The 21,515-nt window shown below is 35.1% G+C and overlaps 4 protein-coding genes across 5 annotated transcripts; 2 read left to right on the forward strand and 2 right to left on the reverse strand.

Annotated features, from left to right (window-relative positions):
• The first annotated feature begins 2,192 nt into the window (after positions 1-2,192).
• Positions 2,193-3,423, forward strand: LOC116000484 (transcription factor MYB4-like). The gene is made up of 3 exons (XM_031240573.1): positions 2,193-2,305; positions 2,442-2,571; positions 2,900-3,423. Exons 1-3 carry the CDS (start codon positions 2,197-2,199, stop codon positions 3,300-3,302), a joined length of 642 nt encoding a protein of 213 aa, XP_031096433.1. The 5' UTR covers positions 2,193-2,196; the 3' UTR covers positions 3,303-3,423.
• Positions 3,424-5,963: 2,540 nt separating this feature from the next.
• On the reverse strand, positions 5,964-8,025 carry LOC115999791 (U6 snRNA phosphodiesterase). Its single transcript, XM_031239696.1, has 6 exons — positions 7,766-8,025; positions 7,548-7,640; positions 7,036-7,285; positions 6,813-6,909; positions 6,439-6,504; positions 5,964-6,321 (listed from the first exon to the last, which is right to left on the reverse strand). The coding sequence occupies exons 1-6, from the start codon at positions 7,926-7,928 to the stop codon at positions 6,124-6,126; spliced, it is 867 nt and encodes a 288-aa protein (XP_031095556.1). The 5' UTR covers positions 7,929-8,025; the 3' UTR covers positions 5,964-6,123.
• A 278-nt stretch (positions 8,026-8,303) lies between these two features.
• LOC115999889 (ATP-dependent DNA helicase SRS2-like protein At4g25120) lies at positions 8,304-17,537 on the forward strand. Of its 2 annotated transcripts, XM_031239832.1 has the most exons (29): positions 8,304-8,566; positions 9,233-10,142; positions 10,234-10,275; positions 10,357-10,520; positions 10,948-11,143; positions 11,430-11,486; positions 11,569-11,674; positions 11,785-11,918; positions 12,027-12,101; positions 12,227-12,352; positions 12,430-12,561; positions 12,654-12,737; positions 13,044-13,157; positions 13,277-13,377; positions 13,690-13,756; positions 13,982-14,032; positions 14,205-14,282; positions 14,697-14,906; positions 15,024-15,062; positions 15,516-15,587; positions 15,734-15,820; positions 15,900-15,956; positions 16,108-16,298; positions 16,398-16,491; positions 16,619-16,669; positions 16,788-16,850; positions 16,957-17,016; positions 17,221-17,283; positions 17,362-17,537. In XM_031239832.1, exons 1-29 carry the CDS (start codon positions 8,409-8,411, stop codon positions 17,449-17,451), a joined length of 3,672 nt encoding a protein of 1,223 aa, XP_031095692.1. In that variant the 5' UTR covers positions 8,304-8,408; the 3' UTR covers positions 17,452-17,537. The 2 variants fall into 2 exon arrangements, with proteins under 2 accessions (XP_031095692.1, XP_031095693.1); XM_031239833.1 differs by lacking the exon at positions 15,734-15,820.
• Positions 17,538-17,667: 130 nt separating this feature from the next.
• On the reverse strand, positions 17,668-20,160 carry LOC115999890 (protein ORANGE, chloroplastic). Its single transcript, XM_031239834.1, has 8 exons — positions 19,837-20,160; positions 19,633-19,747; positions 19,137-19,253; positions 18,879-18,965; positions 18,675-18,751; positions 18,398-18,525; positions 18,106-18,242; positions 17,668-17,914 (listed from the first exon to the last, which is right to left on the reverse strand). The coding sequence occupies exons 1-8, from the start codon at positions 20,037-20,039 to the stop codon at positions 17,837-17,839; spliced, it is 942 nt and encodes a 313-aa protein (XP_031095694.1). The 5' UTR covers positions 20,040-20,160; the 3' UTR covers positions 17,668-17,836.
• Between the last annotated feature and the right edge of the window lie 1,355 nt (positions 20,161-21,515).

Raw genomic sequence — 21,515 nt, forward strand, 5'->3', positions numbered from 1 at the left:
TCTAGATTGACCGTGCCGTCATGGCTATCCGGATTGCTAATCATGGCCGGTTGTTTGCAATGGACAATATAATAATCAATCAAGGTTGTCTAAGTTGAACAATTATGGTTGTCCATATATGATAACAACCGTGACACTACTTTCTAAGTAGATAGTATATAAGTGTTTACAACATGTTTAGTTCAAGGAATGAATTTTGAAGTAATAGAAATGTTATTTCATAAGGAATGAAATAGACCATTAATAAAATATGAATTGTATTTTATTATTTGGTTCGCGAAAGGAATAGACTTTAGGAATTATATTAGATTGATTTAAGAAATAAAAATAAAATATGTTTTAAAAAACATAAATACTCTTGGTAAAATATGTAGTAGTAGTAATAGTAGTAATAATAATAATAATAATAATAATAATAATCATATTCATATTATATAAATAGAGTTTATATCCACATCGTATATATAGAATCAGATAAATATCTTGTGGAAGCGGACACTACCACAAAACATAGCTACCACGTCGGTTATTTTTACACATGCACGGCGATTTTTGAAATGCAGTGTAGGTAGCCATCGAGGTAAATAATTACATGTTACGGCAGTTTTAAAGAACCGCCGTGTATATTGCCTATATACGGCGGTTAAAAACCACCATATAATCATAAACATACACGCCGTCTATAACAAATTTACGCATTACATATATACTTTATAAGGCGGTTCTGAATAATGACTGCCGTCTAAAGTGTATTTTATATGGCGGTTCTGAGTAATAACCGTCGTCTATAACAAATTTACACATTACATATATACTTTATAAGGCAATTCTAAATAATAACAGCCATTTACAATGTACTTTATACGGCGGTTCCGAATAATAACTGCCATATAAAACGAATTTACACATTACATATATACTTTATAAGGCGGTTCTAAATAATGAGAAGAGTTTACGTAATATCACAAACTATATTAGACGGCGGTTATTTATTAAGTGCCATAGTATATCATTTTTGTAGTAGTGGGAAGAGTTTGAACTTGAAAGAGATGTAAATTTTAGATTTAATTGAGGGCAAAACAGAAAATATTAACTTTAGGCTATTCCTGAAAACTTAGGAATAACCTAATATCTAGGGGGACTAGGAATTTTCCTAGAAACATTTTTCCTGGGAATATAAGTTTTTACCAAACAAAGAAATATGCCTATTATTGAAAATGCTATTTTATTTCAGGCATATTCGGCGATCAAAACGTGCCATTAGGAACATATTGATATCCTAAGACATATTCCGAAATAGAAATAATAAGAAACTCTAAAATTTAGAGTTCAAATTTATAAAATAACTAAATGTGGAAGTAAAGAAAAGAGTGACCTTTCCTCGATCTACAAGATTGAATATTATATATATACTAATTAATTACGATACATTAATTCGTGAGAGAATTTTCTAGGGTTAGAGATCAGAGTGTCAGCACTCAGCAAGATGAGGATGGCACAGTGACGATGCATGGTTGTTGACAAGTAGAGAGGACCCAATTGTTGTCTCTTACGGAGTATATTATTTAATTTAATATAACAAATTTAAAAAAAATGGTATATAGAACTTTCTTGAAGGCGACGTGCAATAAATCATAACATATGGATCCCGCTTACCAATTCATAGAGAATTAATAATGTAAAACACCACATCACCATGATTATTTAAGTAGAGTTTAACAACCGGGGTGTGAGAAATACCTGCATCCATGAAAGGACCATGATCGTTGCTTGACCAAAAAAATTAGTAACCATTATTCGAGAGTGTATATATTTATTTTAATTAAATTTTAATCGATAATTTATAGCTGACTGGCTCAAATCAATAAAATTAATCGGTATCTACTGGATGTCAAACTTGGAACCTTTATACTAGGGAAGTATGGAATTGGTTATGTTATGTGTTATAGTGCATGTATAAATACTCTGAGAAATTTGTAAGATATGGAGTCAAGTTGGTCTGGATCTTGTGGGGTCGGGGCAAGTGGGGCTTCATGTTTTGGTGCATGCATATTGACTAGCTACATAGATATGAGATATCCATTCAAGAATCAATAAGACTCTCTCTCACACGCATATGTATAGCTAAGTTTGCTGACTATATATATAAACCGGGCATCCAGATCGAGTGCAGAAACTAACCGGCCGGCTTTAAAGATGGTGAATTTGAAGAAGGGAGCATGGTCGCCTCAGGAAGACAGAAGATTGATCTCCTACATCACCAAATATGGCATCTGGAACTGGTCCCAAATGCCCAAATTTGCAGGTCAATATATACTAGTGATCAAATGAGTCTAAACTGTTATATGAATACACAGATCTAATGCTGACTTAAATTTAGCCAATCATCTTCCGTTTCTGATGATCTCTTCTCATATATATATATATATATATACACGCAGGGCTTGCAAGGACCGGAAAGAGCTGCCGGCTCCGATGGATAAACTACCTCCGGCCAGACGTTAAGAGAGGGCCGTTTAGCGTCGAAGAAGTTGAGGTTATTGTCAGAATGTATCTCTCCCTTGGAAACAGGTAATTAATACGGAGTAATAATATTTATAACTCCATGTATGTATTCACAAATCGAAGACCAGGGCAATCCAACCAATCTGGTAGCACTGTTGATTTCATAATCATAATGCTATAAATTTGACTCCAAGTTATCTATTGTCTTTCTTGCTTTGAACTGGTCGGATAACTTAAACTAATTTACTTGCTAAGTTATCATTTTCAGTAAGATCAATACACACTTTTAGCTAGTGACTATATAAGTCTGGGGAGGATGAACAAAATTATTGCATGCATGCATTTCCTTAATTAGATTAATGGAGTTTCTTAATTGGTTTGTATGTATATGTAGATGGTCGGCCATGGCAGCACAGCTTCCGGGGAGAACCGACAATGACATCAAGAATTTCTACCACACTCACTTAAAGAAGAACCTGGAAGCCGTCAGCGTTCCGGTCTCACGACGGGCGGCGGAGAACGGCCGGAAAAGGACCAACAAGAGCAAGAACAACAACAATGCTCCGCCGCCTGTGATGGTGCAAAAACATCCGCAGGTGGTCGCAGAAAAACCTCGTCACGACGACGACCAGGTTCTTCTTATGAACAGCAGTCCAGGTGGATTTGGAAACCCTAATGTTGCTCATCGTCAGCAAGAAGTTCATCGTCGTTTCTCGAGTCTTTCCTCCGAGGACTACGATGAAGACAGGTCTTTTTGGTACAACGTGCTAAAGGAAGCCGACGATCTCAAGTTTTAGATGATAATAATGTAAGAATGTTTTGGAGTTTTCAATCCCCATGAATATATATATATAGCATCCAATATCTCCACTACAAAATAATCCAGATTTAGCCACTTTATCATTGTTAACCATCAACTTATAAATGGCCCAAAATTGTTAAATTGTCTGTAAGAATATAGTTTTATTATGATCCCAATCTTTCTTATATATATATGTTATACATGCATGGTGTTTTTTTTAATTGTACTTTCACTATTGTGAATTTGATAGGAGTCTTTCTTGCATTATTCATAGTCTTTTACTAGAATTAAAGTGTGTTCCATGTCAACTAAAAAGCTAAGTTAACAATTACTTTTGATGGGTTCTAGCACCATAGTCTCTTTTTTTTATGGGGTTAGCTCTGATACCAAATTGAAACTCAATCTCAAAAGTCTAAACTAATAGTTGGATTTATATATTATATGCTCAACAACTAGGATGCTTTTCTGCCAAAAATATAGATGTTTGGAATATTCTTGTTAGTTACATGCCATTTTTCTCTCTTTTTCTTGGTTGATATGAGCCAAATATTTCATATTCACGAGTTTGATTAAGGTTAACACCTTTTCAATCCATTTGCACAAGATTTTCTAATATTGATTTATTTCTACTAAGTGATTTGCAGACTAATAACTATTTCATGATTTTACCCGAACACACTATTTGGCTATGAATTTCCCTAGTTATTAAAAAAAAATCGTCACAGTAATTAAAACAAGACATATTTGTCATTTCTGTGTGTTTTTATCATGTTCTTATGCTGATAATGAAAATTAAACTTCACAAACACTTCATATCTTGACATCGTCGTAATTTTAAAATAAAAAGTTATTTACGTATTTGTTCATACATACTTTCTCAACCTACTGAAGACTAAGGATCAAACATGTGACCTCTCACTTGGGAGCTAGGGCCACAACTATATGCCGCTTGACCGCAAGTTAATCAATGCCCAATGTGTAATACTAAAGTAAATAAGTAAAGGACACTTAATATCAGTTAAAATAAATGTTGCTTAGCGTAATTAACATCACAATAGATTTTTAACTTGTTTAAAGAAATAGTTTTGATGGTTATTGTAATAAAGATAAAGGAATTGGAAATAAAAATTGGGAATACTAATTTCAAAAGAATAAATTAGATTTGTAGATTACTAAGAGATAAATCTAACTTCTATGTAATTTGATTTTATTAAATGTCTCACCAATATAATAAGTTGTTTTGCGTATGTTAAATTAGTTCCCAAATCCCGAACACATAATATATAATTAAATTTAAACCAACACAATAAAAATTACATTTGCTATTGTCATCATGATATGTATCTGACATCCAAGGCCTTGTGTCTCATTGTAAGTTATAATTAATTAAATTTAATTATGTATCTGATATAATTAGACATGCCTACACCTAATTAATTTGACATTGTAGAAATTCTCAAAACTTTAATATAAACTAGTTGAGAAGTGTAGTATTACCTTTACCTTATGGTCAATAAACATAATTTTTGTTTTTCAAGTCTTCAGAACTTAGACACAAACATAATATTTTTAATTGCATTCAAATAAATATTGGATCTTTTGCCCTTTGTTGAAGGCCTCAACCCACTGACTTTTGAATATTCATTTTCTTACCATTTTAAATAAGTAAACCAATCATATGCGATTCAATTTTTTTGAAGATTATTGTTAAACAATATAGAATTAATTGAGGTAACGACCAAGACTTCGGCTTGCACTTTAGTGCACATAATAATATTCTTTTCTTCTTTCTCGATAATATATTACATTTTTTAAGGTTTATCATGAACCGACCACTGCATGTTTCACTTTCAAACGTAGAAACTTGGCTGGGACTTGGGAGACTACTGTTGAAAATGTGGCCATGGACTGCACATTTTCTTCTGCATATTTATTTATTAGTATTTATTTAGCAGTAGACTATAATTTAGGGTTGTTTTCTTGGTAGAATATTATGGGTTCTGGATAAGAGTTAAGGAGAAGAAACTTCATTCAATGTGGTCCTGTCATGGATTCATGATTTCATGGCAGCGATTGGTGCTTGGTTGGATGCATGCGTGAGGTATTCATGAGATTAGAGTTGTTTTTTTAAGAATAATTATTGTTTTTGGATAACGATAGAAACCCACAACTACTATCTAACGAGATAAACTCATTGACATTATCTAATTAAGGGCGTGCACCGAGTAAATCTCACCTTGTAATTAATCTTAACCAGCAAAGTACCATAATGAGATAAATTAGTTTAGATTATCCATAGCTAACTAACTCAAACTAAGAAGGCTTAGCTAAAGTAGTAACCACAAAGTTTAGCTGATTGAATTAGAGGATATAACTAGTTGGTAACATTAACTGGTTCTGAAAAAATGTTTGGTAAATTAAGTTTTAGTTGATCACTATTTGGTATAATTCTTTTCTCAAAAAGTTAGTTAAAAAAATTTGTTTGAGCAGCTTTTTGAATTTTTAACATTAAGTTGATCAACCAAACACTTATTATTAATTTTTAACCAAATTAAACAACTACTAGTGACCAAATAAGTCAAAATTAACTAATAAACCAACTATTTCACCAAGTAGAGGTATATGTATATTGAATAACTATAGATTAAAATTACTATTCAAAGACCGTAAAAAATCATGTGATTTGGACATATGACATCAAGATTCAGAGTTTCTAACATAATTTCTTCAGCAAGCATACTTAATCATCATATAATACAATCAGAATGCTAATGTTGTTTGGGGGAAGAATGCCAATGCTGTTAGCTGTAACACAATTACTCTCCATGAAATTTGCAAATCTCATAACTTTTATTGCCAATCTTACACAAAATGCTACTAAATTTGGTTGTAAATATGGGCTTCTGTTGTGAACTCCCAACAAGGTATCTCTTCATCTCTTCTTCTACCATCCTCTTCAATGTATCACTGATGTCACCTAATGCCCAAGCTATGGATATATGCGGGCGTGGATCCTGCAATCACGTGCAATAATTTATGTTTGTGCGATAATAAGAAAAGTGTTAACCAAAATTATGAATGCTGGATAAATGGTAGAGAAGAAGATAGAGCTTTTGGTTCTCTGATCTAACCTTGTAAAATTCGGGAAGATTGTGAAGCCTATACACCTCATTAACAGCTTGAATCTGTTTTGTTATCTAGATCACGAGAATCAAAATAAGTTTAATTTCCTCCTAATTTGTATGCAATAAATTGTCAAGAAATCAAGACAGGATAGAAATAGGAAGCTAAGATTGAATTTGTATTGTTGATACTCTGAAAAACACTCAACAGTAGTGCAAGGGTAAAAACTGAAGGGGTATATTTGCGAATGAATTGTACAAAAGTAAAACAAAAGAGAGGCAACAAAAGCAAATAGGTTGGGATTTCAAGAGTCAAATGAAACCAGTTAAAGATATAACAAAACTAAACAATCAACTAGGTTATTACAGGCTGTCAGTCATACCTCAAATAAGCCTCCTTTGACAACTTCCAACGACAGAAAAGTGCGAGTGCAATCATCATTCACAAAAATCTCCCATTTGTCGAAATTTATCCAATACCTGTTTTCGTTCCAAAGCAAGGGTTTAGACATTTGTAGAAGTTTAAAAACGTTGATCGATCATAAGCTGAGGTGCATATACTGTTATACACGCACACACATCACATCACAGAAGCCACCGCCATACCTCTTCTGAGATTGCAGCCTCTGACGAAGCATCGAGACTATTGAGTTGATCTGGTGTACACGAACGGGAACAGTCCTTCCCAAACTTATATGAAATTCCCTACCTAAGGCAACTTGCTCAAGCTTACTGTTGTCTCTCACCAAACTACTTAAAGGTACATCAACATCAACAACATTAAGACCGGGAACAAGAGCCGTGACCCTTTCCAAAAACTGAGCCAACTCCTTCCTCGATGCAGATGGTATATGAACTATAATGGCAAACTCAGTATCAAAACCAATAAACATCTCTCTGTGATGACTAAACAACATAAAAATATGTTCTTTGTATGTATTCCATTTCCAAAGTTATCCATTCAGTTGAAAATGACAATGCAAATCAAGATACTCCACATAACCTGAAGGCTATTACTATTTACTAAACTGTCATCAATAAATTATGTATAACACAGATGAAGTACTACATCTGTCCCATTTTATCTGTTATACTTACTATTCATTCTTCAAATTTACCTGGAATGTAAACATGAAGAGCATAATTGCCTTCTACATGAGGGAAGCTTCTAACTCGATTGACTTGACTGCTTTGCAAGTAATCAAACGAACCTTCACGGACAAAAGATCGAACATTTGGTGAGCAGCTACAGAGTAACACATTAACATAGCACAAACGCATTTACACGCGGTTCTGTAAGCTAAGTATGTAAATTATGGTTGAGAAATAAGTTTACCCAATGAACTGGGCGTGTCAAGAAGAGAGACAGGAGGCGGCGGCAGAGGCGTGAATGTCTCCGCGGCGATGGAAGTAGAAGTGGAGGGCGGAGGAAGAGTGGGATCGGATTCCGAGTCAGAATCAGAAGAAACGTCGCCGTATGAGGCTTTCAAGGCATCCATCTTCTAACTTTTCCCGTTCTTTCCGTGCGTTCCTCAATCGTCACTGATCCATTGCAGCTAGAAGCTGAGCAGCTCCCCTGTACTTCCGAGTTCTGAGTTCTTGAAAATTCAATTAATTGGTAATTTGGCCTCCAGTTTTGGTAAATTTCAAGGAGACCATATAAGTTTTGATAATTTACATTTTGACCTCTATAAATTTTATTTTTCGTACATGAAAAAATAAACAACATTAAATCGATTACAAAGGTTTTAATTTGGTGGTGAAGTATAATTTACAAAAAATATAGGGACCATATTTTCAAGCAGTAGTTCGGGCTGGGCCTCCTCTTACATTGGCCCATAAATTTAAATTCCTCCGGGATGAACAACCGGAGGGAAAACCAGACGACAAAATCAAACTCTCCTTCCGACCGCCCGCATTTTTTTCCGGCATTTGGAGGCTGTATAATTGATCCGTATAGACCATAGGGGGTACTGGATATGAATGGAAGTATAAGAGGCAAGGAAAATGAGGTAGGCGATAATGGCGGATTAACGGCGGAGCAAAAGGCTCGAATCTCCCAAAAATTCAGAGCTGCCAAGGCACTTCTCGCTCGCAAAAGGCCCCGCGATGCTTCCGATCATCAATACCCGCAAAAGTGAGTAATCAATAGAGCTTTCGTGGAGCAATAAAGGGGTTTTTCCCTGCTATAACAGTTCCTTTGGTTGCCCTGAAATGTAGGCCGCGGAGGCAGCATTAATGGCTTATTAGATTGTTAATTGAGCTGAAAGTACATGATGATAATGGGTTATCCATTCATTAATGGCTTAGTAGATTGTTAATTGAGCTGAAAGTACATGATGATATTGGTTTATCAATGCATTAATGGCTTAGTAGATTGTCAATTGAGCTGAAAATACATGATGATATTGGTTTATCATCTCTGAAGAAAATCTGAAAATTAGTTTGGTTTGTTGTTGGGGTTCTAATAATTAACAAATCCTGCTGCGTTACACGGCAGAAATTTTATGTTGCTGTTTAATATCAGGGTTTTAACTCTTGAAGCTTATCAGTATTGAGTACGTCTATATAGATAAAAACCAATATTTAATTGTGAATTTACCTAAAAGTTATCTAACATTTTAGTTTTATATTTTTGTTTGTTTGTTTTGTGGGGGTTGGGGGTCTGGATATCAATTATCAATAATGCATTTGAAGCTTTTTTTTTTGTGTCAGTTTGAAAATAAAGTGCTTGTTTGTTATTTGAATATGATTGCTAAACTTGACAAGTTTATCTAATGTGCTTCATACTTGTGGTTGTTAGAGATGACAATGGTAGGAGAAGTGGACATCCAGATCACTTGGGTGGCATTAGAAGGATTCCTCTTTCTGAGGTTTCTATGAACACATCTTCACCTATGTCTGAGAAGGGTTCGAATTCAAAGCTGATTGATCATAGTAGCAGTGTACACTGTTTGGATGGTTCCTATGGCTATGCTGTTAAAACGATAAGAGAGACTGGACAACATTTGGCATTATTTAGAACTCCTGAAAAACAAAATAAATCTAGCACTGAACAGTGTTTTGGTAGTTCATCCAGCAACAGAACTGGATTAACTGCTGTTAGTATCCATGAAAAAGCAGGTATTTCAGTGGAATGCAATGTTGGGTTGCATTCATGTATTACTCCGGTGAGGCAACCTTGCTTCTCTAATTTGAGTGGGCCATACCTATTATCCAGTATGCTAGGTGATGATTTTGATGAATCTATTTTGGAGGACATTGATGCTTTGTGCGAGCACAAGTCAGCTGAAAGTGCCAAGAGAGAGAAGCCCTGTAATAATCAGGAGGAAAATCAACATGCTCACAAAAGTATTGGGAAGGATAACTTAGGTGCAAAAGTCAATGCAGATGAAAGCACAATGGTTGAACGCATTCTGACTTTAGCTGATCAAGTGTCTGAAGCAAAATGTTTGATTGGCAGTGACACTGACAAGGAGAGCTTGAATCCTGGTGGTTCAGGTCAAAACTTAGAACTTGAATGTGTTTTGACTTCAAGCAGAGATCAAGAATGCAAAGAAGAAGAGCCAAAGAGTTCTGAGGCTATGTATATTAGGAGCATGCCTGAGGAATATGCAAAGTACATAAGAGCTCTGAATGACAAGCAGCAGGAAGCTGCCTGCACTGACATTTCAGTCCCATTGATTATCGTTGCTGGACCAGGAAGTGGAAAGGTCTCTCTCTCGCTGTTTTCTTCACCTTTTGAGTTTGAATTATCTTTATGTTCCTTAACTATGACTTGCTTTCTCTGGTTTTGGGTGTCAGACATCTACAATGGTAGGACGTGTCTTGATGCTGCTGCATGAGGTAGTACTATAATACATAAACACTTAGTTGTTACATATTAGCTTTGGTTCCTACCTCTCTGTTGTTCTTTGAAAATTATAGGGCATTGGTCCATCCAACATTCTGGCCATGACATTCACTACAGCAGCAGCTTCTGAAATGAGAGAGCGAATTGGGGCAGTTACTGGGAAATCAGCAGCAAAAGAGCTAACCATTAGCACATTTCATTCATTCTCTCTGCAACTCTGCCGTTTACATGCAGAGAAGTATGTATTTGCTATGCTTTCAAAATAAAAAAAGTATGGACTTTCTACAATTTTTAAAAAGTGTGTACTTCACAAACTTGTAGAAGAGTGACTATTTAATTGACATCGCATAATAGATTGATGCTCTGTTTGTGTATCACTGCTTCATTCATAAGACTAACAGGAACGGAAAGGCTGGTTACCTCTTAAAAAAGCACAGTAAAGAAAACTCTATTTTCACTTTTGAGTATGAGTCTATTATGGAATCATAGTAATAGAAATTCGACAATGTTTCAAAGAGATACGACCTTAAGAATGAATTTAGCTATGTTGGTAGACAGGTGTGTCCCATTGTGAATATTAGTAAATACACAGTAGAACTTTTAAGTTTAATTTTAAAAAATTCAAATTACCAGTCGAGTACTAATCTATTGGCTCTATCTAATAGGTTGGGCCGCACAGCTGACTTTTTGGTATATGGGCAAGGACAACAGAGAAGGGCTGTCATTGAGGCAGTCCGACTACTGGATAATGAGAACAAAGGAACTAATAGTGAGTTTTGTAAGCTCAATGAAATGCCTGATGTAAAGTCTCCCAATCAATTCAAGGATAAGTCAAAGAAGTGGCTGAAGTTTGTAACCCAGGTTTATTATTATTTTTTTCTAATTGTTTTTAAGGGTTTTTATATTTTAAAACAATTCTTTGCAATAAATAAACAATACAAGATGATTTCAGTTTTTTCCCCCACTCATATAAGCAATGCATCTGCTTTAGAAAAAGTATTTATCCTGAAATGGTTTGATATAATTTCTGTGACCAAATATCATCTCTGAAGTTAAGACACCTTTTCTTTTAATATGGTTTGAAATCTTAAATCGTGAATAAATGTATCATCTCTGCAGACTGATCTCAAATTTTTTCTTGCTGCAGGCTAAAGCTTCTGGAAGGACAACTGAATACTACTCTAAAGTTGGCAACAAGATGGGAGTAAGCCAAAATCAAACATTTTTATTTCATTGTAGTTTTAAAATGTTTGTGGTTTACCATGCTAATCTTGGAAGTGCACCAGGCTGCAATTCTTGAGAAGTACAGTGACATATTAAAATCTTGCAATGCTTTGGATTACCATGACTTGATCAGTTGTTCCGTGAAGCTCATAACTGACTTTCCAGAAGGTTTGGATTAGTGATTTATACTAACTGAAAGATGAAACATAGAAATGTGACTATGCTACCAATCTACCATTTACAGATATCAACTCTATTTCTGTTTTCTTTGCATGAAGTATCCAAGGACTGCCAAGAATCATGGAAAGCAATAGTAATTGATGAGTTTCAGGATACAAGTGCCATGCAATATGGCCTTTTGCTGATACTTGCATCCCACAAGAGAATTACTGTTATTGGTGATGAAGATCAAGTATGTTCTACTTCCGAATATGCTTTCTCTAGGAATTTGGGGAATCCAATTCTTTCAAGTTTCAACTTATCTCTTACTTTTGAATTTACTGTTATTTATTGTACACAGTCTATTTTCAGTTTTAATGGAGCTGATGTTTCTGGATTTGATTCATTTCGAAAAGATTTTCCAGTGCATAAAGAGGTCTGCCTGTTCTCTAATGGTCCAATTTACTATTCCACTAGTTTTCATTAGTTTGGTAGTCTTTGACTTGATGAATAGGGATCATGACTAGCTTCACCATAAATTTACATACTATCTTCATTTAGGTTAGACTTGATAAAAATTATCGATCCACTCGTTGCATTGTGGAAGCTGCATCATCTCTCATCCAACATAATTTGAGACGGTGCTGGTCAAAACATGTTCTAACAGACAATTCTTCTGGACATAAGGTAGTCTTTTTTGCAAGTGGTTTCTATGGTAAACACTTTGGTTGAAGTATGTCATGTTTACAACTGTGATGTTTCAGATAACTATCAAGGAATGCTGCAACGAGGATGCACAGTGTGCATTTGTTATAGATAAAATATTAGGAATTATTTCTGATAATTCATCTGCCAAATCTTCATTTGGCAGCATTGCTATTCTCTACCGGAGGCAGGCAAGTACGAATTAGAAAGAACAAACATTCATTTCTTAAAAAAATAATCTGTGATCTTCCTAATATTTTCATGGCTTTTTGTTTTACAACAGGTGTCAGGAAAAATATTTCAAGTGGCATTCCGTGATAGAAAAATTCCATTCAACATTCATGGTGTGGCCTTCTATAGGAAAAAGGTAGACAATTTATCTTTATTAATGTTTCATCTATTATACCTATGTTTATTATTCAGCAGTGGTCAAAATAATTTTCATGAATATTCCACAACTATGAATAATGATGTAGCACTGGTGACTACCTTTTTGTGGCTTGAGTTCTCTTGATTTATTAGGCTTTGTTAGGATTGGTAGTGAGACTACCTACCTCTTGCCTAAATTAAATGGGCAATGACCTCGGTCCTCGGTCTTTCCTAATATATATATGTAATGTGATATTCCTTCACATGCATTCAATCGGTTGTTGACTTGCAACACTATTAACAGGTGATCAGGGCAATAATTGCTATGCTCAGAACAACACTGCCTGGATGTGATAGTGCTTCATATCGACGAATATTTAAAGCTTTACTCCCTTTTGATAAAGATGAAAAGAAGAAGGTTCTGAATTTGTGTCTTATTTGAATTATTTATGTAGTCATAGTCCTATTTTTATCTTATACTTCTTCACTTCTTCTCTGTCAATAAAGGCCTTTCTGTTGATGTTTTTTATGGTCCAGATAATTGAACACATTGAGAAAGTTTCTGCTATAAGAAACTGTAGCTTTCTTTCTGCTGCAAGTGACATATTTGGTGCAAAAATATCTGGTACATTCAAAAGGTTTATTCTAGAACCCCATGCTCTCATACGTCTTAACGTCTTATTAATACTATTTAACTTAATTTTACTATGTTTGTATTAATTGATGAAGAGCTACTATTGCACCATATCAAACTCTTAATGTAGTTTGATAATCATTTTGATTTGTGGTTAGAACATATTGTGATAGTTTCATTGAAATACCGTATTGTCATATCCTTAATCTTTGGCTTCTTTGTACAGTTTCATGTCTTCATTCTTTGGCTACTAAGCTGCAATTTACTTATAAATGATGTCTATGAGTACTTATTTCTGGATTGTGACTTACAACAGGCGTCAACTTACCCAAGGGCGCAAGGTGTTAATCACTCTTGACATGATTTCAAAGCTTGTTCACAGGGTAACACATAATTCGGTTTTTACATGTATAATGATTTTAATGAGTATCTTGATATTCAGGTGTTTTTTCTTTTTTGCAAAGATTTTCTATTTATATCACAGTAATATTGACTATCCTAGGAGTATCTTTTCAAACAATGAAGGTGGCTCTGCATACAACTTTATCCATACTTGCCTAAATTGGTTTGAATGAAACTCTGGTAATTTTACTAGTTGATGCTTGCAGGAACAATCAATTTCAGCTGTCATTACTTCAGTGGCAAACATGATACCTCAGGTTGGTTATCTGAATTCAAATATTAAGCACATTGCAGAAATGTTGATGAGAGAAACTATATGCATAATAATAATTAAACTAAATTGTCAAATAATTCTATCAAAGGCTATCTGTTACCATAATTTGAAAATAAAATTTCTTGTGCCTTTGCATATGCTCTTCTGTCTTGTAGAAATACCTTCTTGAACAGCGGGCAGTGGTTGACGTGGATGGAAGGAAATTACTTAATGAAGATAATGATCTTAGATCTGTAAGTAGATATTCTTCTTCTTCATGCACTTGTTATTGTAGTATCCACAAGTAATAATATGAGAAAGCTTCAGAGTTAAGAAATCCTAGATGGAGAAACTGTGAGAGAAATCATCTCACAGGACCACATATTTATATGTATTCATAGTACAAAATTAGTTTTTGTACTACTATATATACATGGATTTCTAATTAATGGAGATCCTTCAGTCAATGCTAGATTGACTCTGAAAATGATCTTAGATCTATAAGTGCCTATTTCTTTCTTCATGCGCTACTTACTTCAATATTCACAAGTAATATTTCTGAATATAAAGACTGGACTATTGTTTCTTTTGTTTGGACATAGATATATTTGCCTCTTGTATCAACGCCTTGTGTAAATGCATCTAAACTTTCTTGTGCAATGGTTCAGGTTCTTCAGTATTTGTTGGATGACGTATCTGATTTTTTGAGAACCCAAACTAATACTGTAGAAGGAGAAAGTGACTGTATAAAAGAAGGGAAAGGCTGTGTTAATGTTCTCAAAAGTTTTATTGATTACATATCTGAACGAGAGACAGAAAATTTCCGTGCCAGGAGACTTGAAAATAAAGATTCTGTTACCCTTACTACAATTCATCAGGTTTTCCCATTTATTCTAAATGCCACATTTCATTTTCTCCTTGAATTTCACTCTTGCATAACTATATTTATGATTCTAGTGGCTTACTTTCTTTTGTTTTATGTTTTATGTGCATAGTCAAAAGGCTTAGAGTGGGATACCGTTTTCATTGTGAAGGTAATAATAAATAAATATTCGTTTTCCCTTTGATATTATGGATGTTTCATTGTTTCTCTATGCATAAATATTGGCATATGGCAATAGTTGATAAGTTTGACCTTTGACATTTGCTGCTGAAGATGATCTTTCATTTTTTCAAGATATAATTTCTGTATTTTTTTATTCTTGAAGTTAATAATGACTTATTCAAATTTTTAATCCATAAACATGCATTTCGATAATCAAGTATGCGAAATACTGGTAAAATTATTGGTCATAATACTATCAAACATAGCCACATATTTTGGTGTAGGCTTGGCTTATGAAAAGAAGGATGGAGGTTTTAAAAGTGGGAGTTGATTTTGCTTCACTTGTTTCAAGTGAAAAGATTCCCATGTTAATCTGTTTTCTTCCCAATTGGATGTCTGTCTTTCTGTTCCCTTCTTAATTTGCTTTGGACCAATATTTCAGGCAAATGATTCTGAGATTCCCTTGCTACATGAATTTAATGGAATTACAAATGAAAATGCCAACTCTTTAGAGGTAAGCCTACTCTAGTCTAGAATTATAATGGTGGAAAGTAGTTTGGTTTAGGTTTAAGTTCAATGCATACTTATGTGTTCTGTTACTAAAACTTGTTTTTTGTTTTCACTACGACATTTTTACCTTTTTGCTTTACAAAATATTAGGAGGAGAGACGCTTACTTTACGTGGCAATGACTCGTGCCAAGAAAAAACTTTTTATTTTACATGTATTAATGGACTCGAATTGGCAGGTAGAGTACAATAATATTGTTTAACCTGATATGCAATGCTCTTTGATCGTTTCTGAAATGTAATTGCACCTACTTTCAGGTTCTTCAACCATCACGCTTTTTAAAAGAAATTCCTCGACATCTATTGGAAGTCCAGGTGATATTCTTTTCATGTTTTAGAATTCAGATAACATTATTATTACTCAGTATCTAATATTGCACTGGTTTTGAGTATGCATTTTTATTTTCTTTTGAGCAATACAATAAAGATCATGTCACTGATGCTTTTTTTTTTTTTTTCTCTGTAGGAAGAGGAAAATTTAAGAGGTTCAAAAACAACTAATCAACAACAAATGGATGAAAAACCTCAGATTGGTTCCCCAAAAAAGATGTTATCCTCTGATGATAACCCAAGGCTATACGATTCTTCCAATGATCCAGTGGATGAAGCACCCAAAGATTCAATAGAAACATGCAATTCTAACAATTTCCTAAGAAGGTCCTATTAATATTTGATAATGACTATCACAGGAGAAACAATAAATGCAGTGCTTTTGGACCACAATTTTCATATTGTTTCTATATTATGGCTTTTCAGATTCAGCACAGAAGACCGTGCTGTGGTTTCCCATTTATTCCACAAGTGGGCGAAAAAGCCTGCATTTCAGGATCCAAAGAGGTTACTCAGTAAGGTGAAATCTCACTCATCTTTTGTGTTCATTATCAGTTCCTCATAATGTCATTGTTATGAATGTATGTTTACCTACATATGTTGTGTATCTCAAATGACGGCTTGTGAGTCATCTCATTCTGCTACAGGTAGGTTTTGTCATTGATGAGCGGCTGAGAGGCAAAAAGATCTCACATAAGGTTGTATTCCTTTCCTCACAGTTCTGGAATATCTCGTGCTTTTCCTACTCGGTTTCATTTTGTTCTACATGGCTAATTTCAGCAACCTATCTTAGTATTGGCTCAATGAATTTGCCAGGATGTATTGTGTGCCTTGAAGTCTGACTTGGGGTGTGAGGAAGCTTTTCATTATGCTGAATATGTAAGTTCATCCTAAGTATTAGCAGCCACTCCTATTTCCCCAGTGCATCATTGACTTGTGCACAAGGATAGATTCTGAAAATCAGAAAGTTTTCATTTTCAATCAGGTTCTTAAGTGGGAGCAAATCCCTGCTGACAAGCGTGCTTATTTGATGAGAGAAAAACAGGTACTCTTCATTCATAAATCATAATGCTGTTCATTTTGTAAGTACTGCATAGTGCATACTCCATTATTTCATTGAATTTCTTGGTCCTGCAAAATGTTTAGATATCCCCCTGCAACCTCATCACAGTTTAAGAAACTTATTGTTTCAGCAACTTTCTGCAGTGCTACTGTTGTCTTCCTAAATGTCTTTTCTCATGTCATTTAGGAACATTTCCAAAAACTGAGAGTTGAGAATTCAATGAGTTCATCAGAACCAACTCCTAAACAGGTACTAATAGTTTTGTCAATTCATAGAGAAATAGTTTTCGAGTTGGGTGTTGAGTTTCTTACCCCCTATTTGATGCAGATTGCTTATCTTCAAAGTTTGGGGTGTACTGTGGCTCCTACATCTCGTCTCCATGCATCACGTTTGATTGAAGAATACAAATCACTGTAATGCCAACAGATCTAAACTGATTCTCAGGTACACTGATTGAGAAATACAAAATGCAGTAAGAAAAGACTTGACAGGTAACTGATTCTCAAATATACTGAGTGATGTTTTTTACCAGCCTGGTGATCTTAAAATAGTATGTGTAAATGGTACAGTTTTGATCACATTCATTCAACTTTAATATATGAGTTGTTTTATCACACCACCGAGTCCACTAAATATCAGTATCACTCATCATTGCCAGCATTTGATTTGGTTCGCAAACAGTTTATTAATTGCAAAATTCTCAAAATAACGTTGAAGAACTTTTTATAGACATACATTTTGACCTAAAGATTTGTCCAGAATCTTTACATCTAGGAGCACTAGAGCTATATGAGCTTCCCATTTAGTCGAATGGGTCAATTCGTGGGTCGTGCTCGCTTGCCATAGCCATCCCAGTACAAAGACATGTAGGGCACATGACCTGCAAAGTTAAGGATGATCAATAAATGTTGAACCATTCCTGTTCAAGCTTGATCTTTTGGTTGATAACTGATTACTTCTATGAATAATCTTTTAGGTCACTTATCCCATATGAACAGAACCCATCATACATCAGATTTAAGAAAACACGCCCCCTAAGCTAGCATAGAACCAAATTCTTTTTACACATACCTTCCCTGAACCCGAGCAGTTTGTGCATCTTTCTGTTTTAGGTGGTGATAGTGGCTGATCTCCACGATTAACTGTGGAGACAGGTTCAATAAGGACTAGTGATCCAGTGCTTGAACAGCGAGCACATGCAAGATACCCTGTGTATTATAAACGAAGTTTCATAAGCACCAATTTGAAAACTGTACTTGCACCTCTTATGCTCCTGCTGTTTCACATTGCAATATTTGTATCTTAATTTGAAAACTGGAAATTTTTCTGTTTCATGATGAAAATCATCATACTGAAGACGCACCTGTTCCTAAACAGTACTTGCACCTCTTATGCTCCTGCTGTTTCACATTGTTTATTTCAACTACCATCAAGGCAGAGATTACCCCGACTGCTCCACCGGAGAAGGATGCCACAATGGGGTCCACGTCACTACAGCGTTTATAAAAGAACCTCTCAATATTTTATGAATATAGGAGCACTAGATACTATCCTCAAACTAAATAGACCACACCATATGCCTCGTGATTTGCAGAAGAAAATAAATTTACTCCATAAGTATACATCCGGCAGGGCATTACCTTAATTGCATCGGAAGGTGCATGCTGCGAATGAAATCAGCGTACGAGGTACCTCCTAAGCCCAATTTTAGTTCCAACTGAAATACACAACAGGAAGGCATCACATGGGAGAATGATATTTTACTAACATGAATGCAAACTTAGTTACTAACTTTAACTTTTGGAACCTAGAATGATATTTTACTAACATGAATGCAAACTTACAGTAGGTGCTAGCAGTCCGCCAAAAAGCATAACTCCGGCTATGAGAGAGAAACAAGTGGCATAATATTGTTTAAGATTTGCGGATGTCTGCAAGCATATACATGTTAACCAAGTGCAGTGTACTTTAGTAAGACGACATTGATGTTTTCACTTAAAAGGGTAATCTCTTAATTCAAAAGTTGAAGACAGATAGTATTTAGATAACAAAGGTATGTTCTCAATTGCTACAAAAACATTCTTAGAGGTCAGAAATCTTACCAGAGGAGGCAAAAAAGGAATGAACGAAGGAAAATTCGGAAGTTCATTTTCTTGCTTTTCATTAAGAATCCCAAGCTCGGCATTCTTAATTCGTTGCTGTATTCTCAGCCTGCGGACCTACAAAATGTTGAAGATATCTACTTTTAACAATAACATGCTGAACTATACTAGATTCAAACTGTTTGTGCCTAAAATGATCATGAACACCCTCAGCTTCTATAGTTCCATAAAAGAATTAACTTTTTACAGGTAGTTGTGCTGCCCAGCCAAGTTGGACAGGTTCATAACCACAAGGTTCGAAGTTCAACTGAGGCCTTTAGTTTATATATATATATATAATGAAAAAACTTTAACTTCTGATCCAGCAATCAGCCAATCACTCTTTTGTGCTTACAGAAAACTAAAATTTGCTGGAGAAATTTACAAATTGCTTGATTGATTAGGTTACATGATAGAGCTTCAAATTCATTCGTTTTGATTGATTGCAGAGACTCACCTCTTCCATATGCAAAAATATTTTATTCCGGCGACTCCGAATATTGTCTTGAATTTCTTTCAATTCCATTTGAGCAAAGTCCTGCACTGTCTCAGGCCCTTCTATAATGCAAAACCTTCAAATTTCAAATAAAAATCAGTAAAGCTAACCGCTCAAGTTCTTCCTACTTTTTCCAAAAACAACAAATCATCTGTAAGAAATTACCCGGCTGCGTTTTTATCGGGTGATTCAGTGTCGAGAGATGAAGAAAAGGAGGAGGAATCGGCATCAGCGGCCATGGGGCGCAATCTGACTCTGGATTTGAGCCTTCCATGAAGATGATACCGGGAACTGTGGAACGGCGAAGTGGAGAGATGAAACGGCGTCGTGGAGGACGACAGCGACAAGATTCTACCTGAATATACCATTTCAGAGAAAAGAAGAAGAAGAAGAGCTCTGAGATTAACGTCGAGCTCAAGCTGTATATATATTCTGTTGGTGAAATAAGAGAGAGAAAGAGACGAGACAAAGAAAGTATCAAACTTCAGTGCGGCTTCAAATGGTGGGGCATTTTTCGCTCAAATAAATTACTCCATTTATCCCTTCTTAAAATATTGTGACACTTGTCTACACAATTGTTATATGGAGCATGGTTGATTTTGATACAAAAAATTTGTAACTTCAATCTTCGGTTAACACATTATGTGCCAAAGACCTTGTGGTCAAGCGGCACCCGGTATACATGGGCATGGGAGTGGGTTCGAATCTTAATGGAGACATCTATTGACTCTTTGTGTTTCAGTAGGTTGGGAAAGTGACTCTTTGTGTTATACAAACACAGAATCTGAATGTTATTTTTGAACCAAAATTTATAATGCAAGGTAGACCCTGACCCATGGTATAATTTGCATTGTCTACATTTGATAGACCCTGACCCATGGTATAATTTGCATTGTCTACATTTGATATTTTCATTTCCATGGTATAATTTGCATTGTCTACATTTGATATTTTCATTTCAGTAGGTTGGGAAAGTGACTCTTTGTATTATACAAACACAGAATCTGAATGTTATTTTTGAACCAAAATTTATAATGCAAGGTAGACCCTGACCCATGGTATAATTTGCATTGTCTACATTTGATATTTTCATTTAGTGAAATTAATTCAAATTTTATTCTGACGCGTTCACAGAGTTTGACTTATATTGAGTTTAAAAACTTGGGCCAAAGCTTTTTAAGCTGGCATATTTAAACTTCCGACTTTGTAATGGTATTAATTAGAGCCGTCAAAACGGGCTTAACCCGCCGGACCGGCCCGTCCCGCCCCTATTTAGGTAGGGGGCGGGTTTCGGAAATTGAAGCCCGCCAAAGAGCGGGTTTTTTTGGCCCGTCCCGCCAAGGCCCGCGGGCCGCGGGCTGCCCGCTATCTTCTTTATATATATATATATATATATATATATATATATTACTACATTACTACATATTTGTCATGTATTATTATTGTTATGTTACTAATATGATATGTATATATGTATAATCAATTATGTAATGTTTAATGTTTGATGAATTATGTTTTATGTGAGTTATGTATAAGTTATTTTAAGTATTTTTTTTTTTATGTACAAATGATAAAATTTTAGAAAAGGAGTAATAAATTAACAATTTACAAAATAAAAAATAAAAAATAAATGGCGGGGCCCCGCCTAGCCCGCGGGGCGGGGCGGGCCAACAAAACTCAAGCCCGCCAAAGAGCGGGCTTTTTTTGGCCCGCCCCGCTTAGACCCGTACCCCGCCCCGCCAGCCCGTATTGACAGCTCTAGTATTAATCGTTAATAACAATTTTATTATTAAACATCAATGCATTATCAAATAATATTTGAAAAATTATTCACTATTGTGGTC

Source organism: Ipomoea triloba, chromosome 12 (genome assembly GCF_003576645.1).
Source record: "Ipomoea triloba cultivar NCNSP0323 chromosome 12, ASM357664v1".
Lineage (NCBI taxonomy): Eukaryota > Viridiplantae > Streptophyta > Magnoliopsida > Solanales > Convolvulaceae > Ipomoea > Ipomoea triloba.

Bases quoted from the DNA above. Each gene is read 5' to 3' on its own strand.
- LOC115999890 (XM_031239834.1), bottom strand. From the start codon at position 20,039: ATGGTATATTCAGGTAGAATCTTGTCGCTGTCGTCCTCCACGACGCCG. The intron at 18,966-19,136 runs GTAAGATTTCTG...ATATGCTTGCAG, and splicing joins TTCCTTTTTTGCCTCCTCTG to ACATCCGCAAATCTTAAACA. The intron at 18,243-18,397 runs GTGCGTCTTCAG...TATAATACACAG, and splicing joins CAAGTACTGTTTAGGAACAG to GGTATCTTGCATGTGCTCGC.
- LOC115999889 (XM_031239832.1), top strand. From the start codon at position 8,409: ATGAATGGAAGTATAAGAGGCAAGGAAAATGAGGTAGGCGATAATGGC. The intron at 12,353-12,429 runs GTAGTCTTTTTT...GTGATGTTTCAG, and splicing joins ACAATTCTTCTGGACATAAG to ATAACTATCAAGGAATGCTG. The intron at 13,378-13,689 runs GTTTATTCTAGA...GACTTACAACAG, and splicing joins ATATCTGGTACATTCAAAAG to GCGTCAACTTACCCAAGGGC.
- LOC116000484 (XM_031240573.1), top strand. From the start codon at position 2,197: ATGGTGAATTTGAAGAAGGGAGCATGGTCGCCTCAGGAAGACAGAAGA. The intron at 2,306-2,441 runs GTCAATATATAC...ATATACACGCAG, and splicing joins CCAAATGCCCAAATTTGCAG to GGCTTGCAAGGACCGGAAAG. The intron at 2,572-2,899 runs GTAATTAATACG...ATGTATATGTAG, and splicing joins TATCTCTCCCTTGGAAACAG to ATGGTCGGCCATGGCAGCAC.
- LOC115999791 (XM_031239696.1), bottom strand. From the start codon at position 7,928: ATGGATGCCTTGAAAGCCTCATACGGCGACGTTTCTTCTGATTCTGAC. The intron at 7,286-7,547 runs GTAAATTTGAAG...TTGCCATTATAG, and splicing joins TCTTCATGTTTACATTCCAG to TTCATATACCATCTGCATCG. The intron at 6,322-6,438 runs GTTAGATCAGAG...ACGTGATTGCAG, and splicing joins ATCTTCCCGAATTTTACAAG to GATCCACGCCCGCATATATC.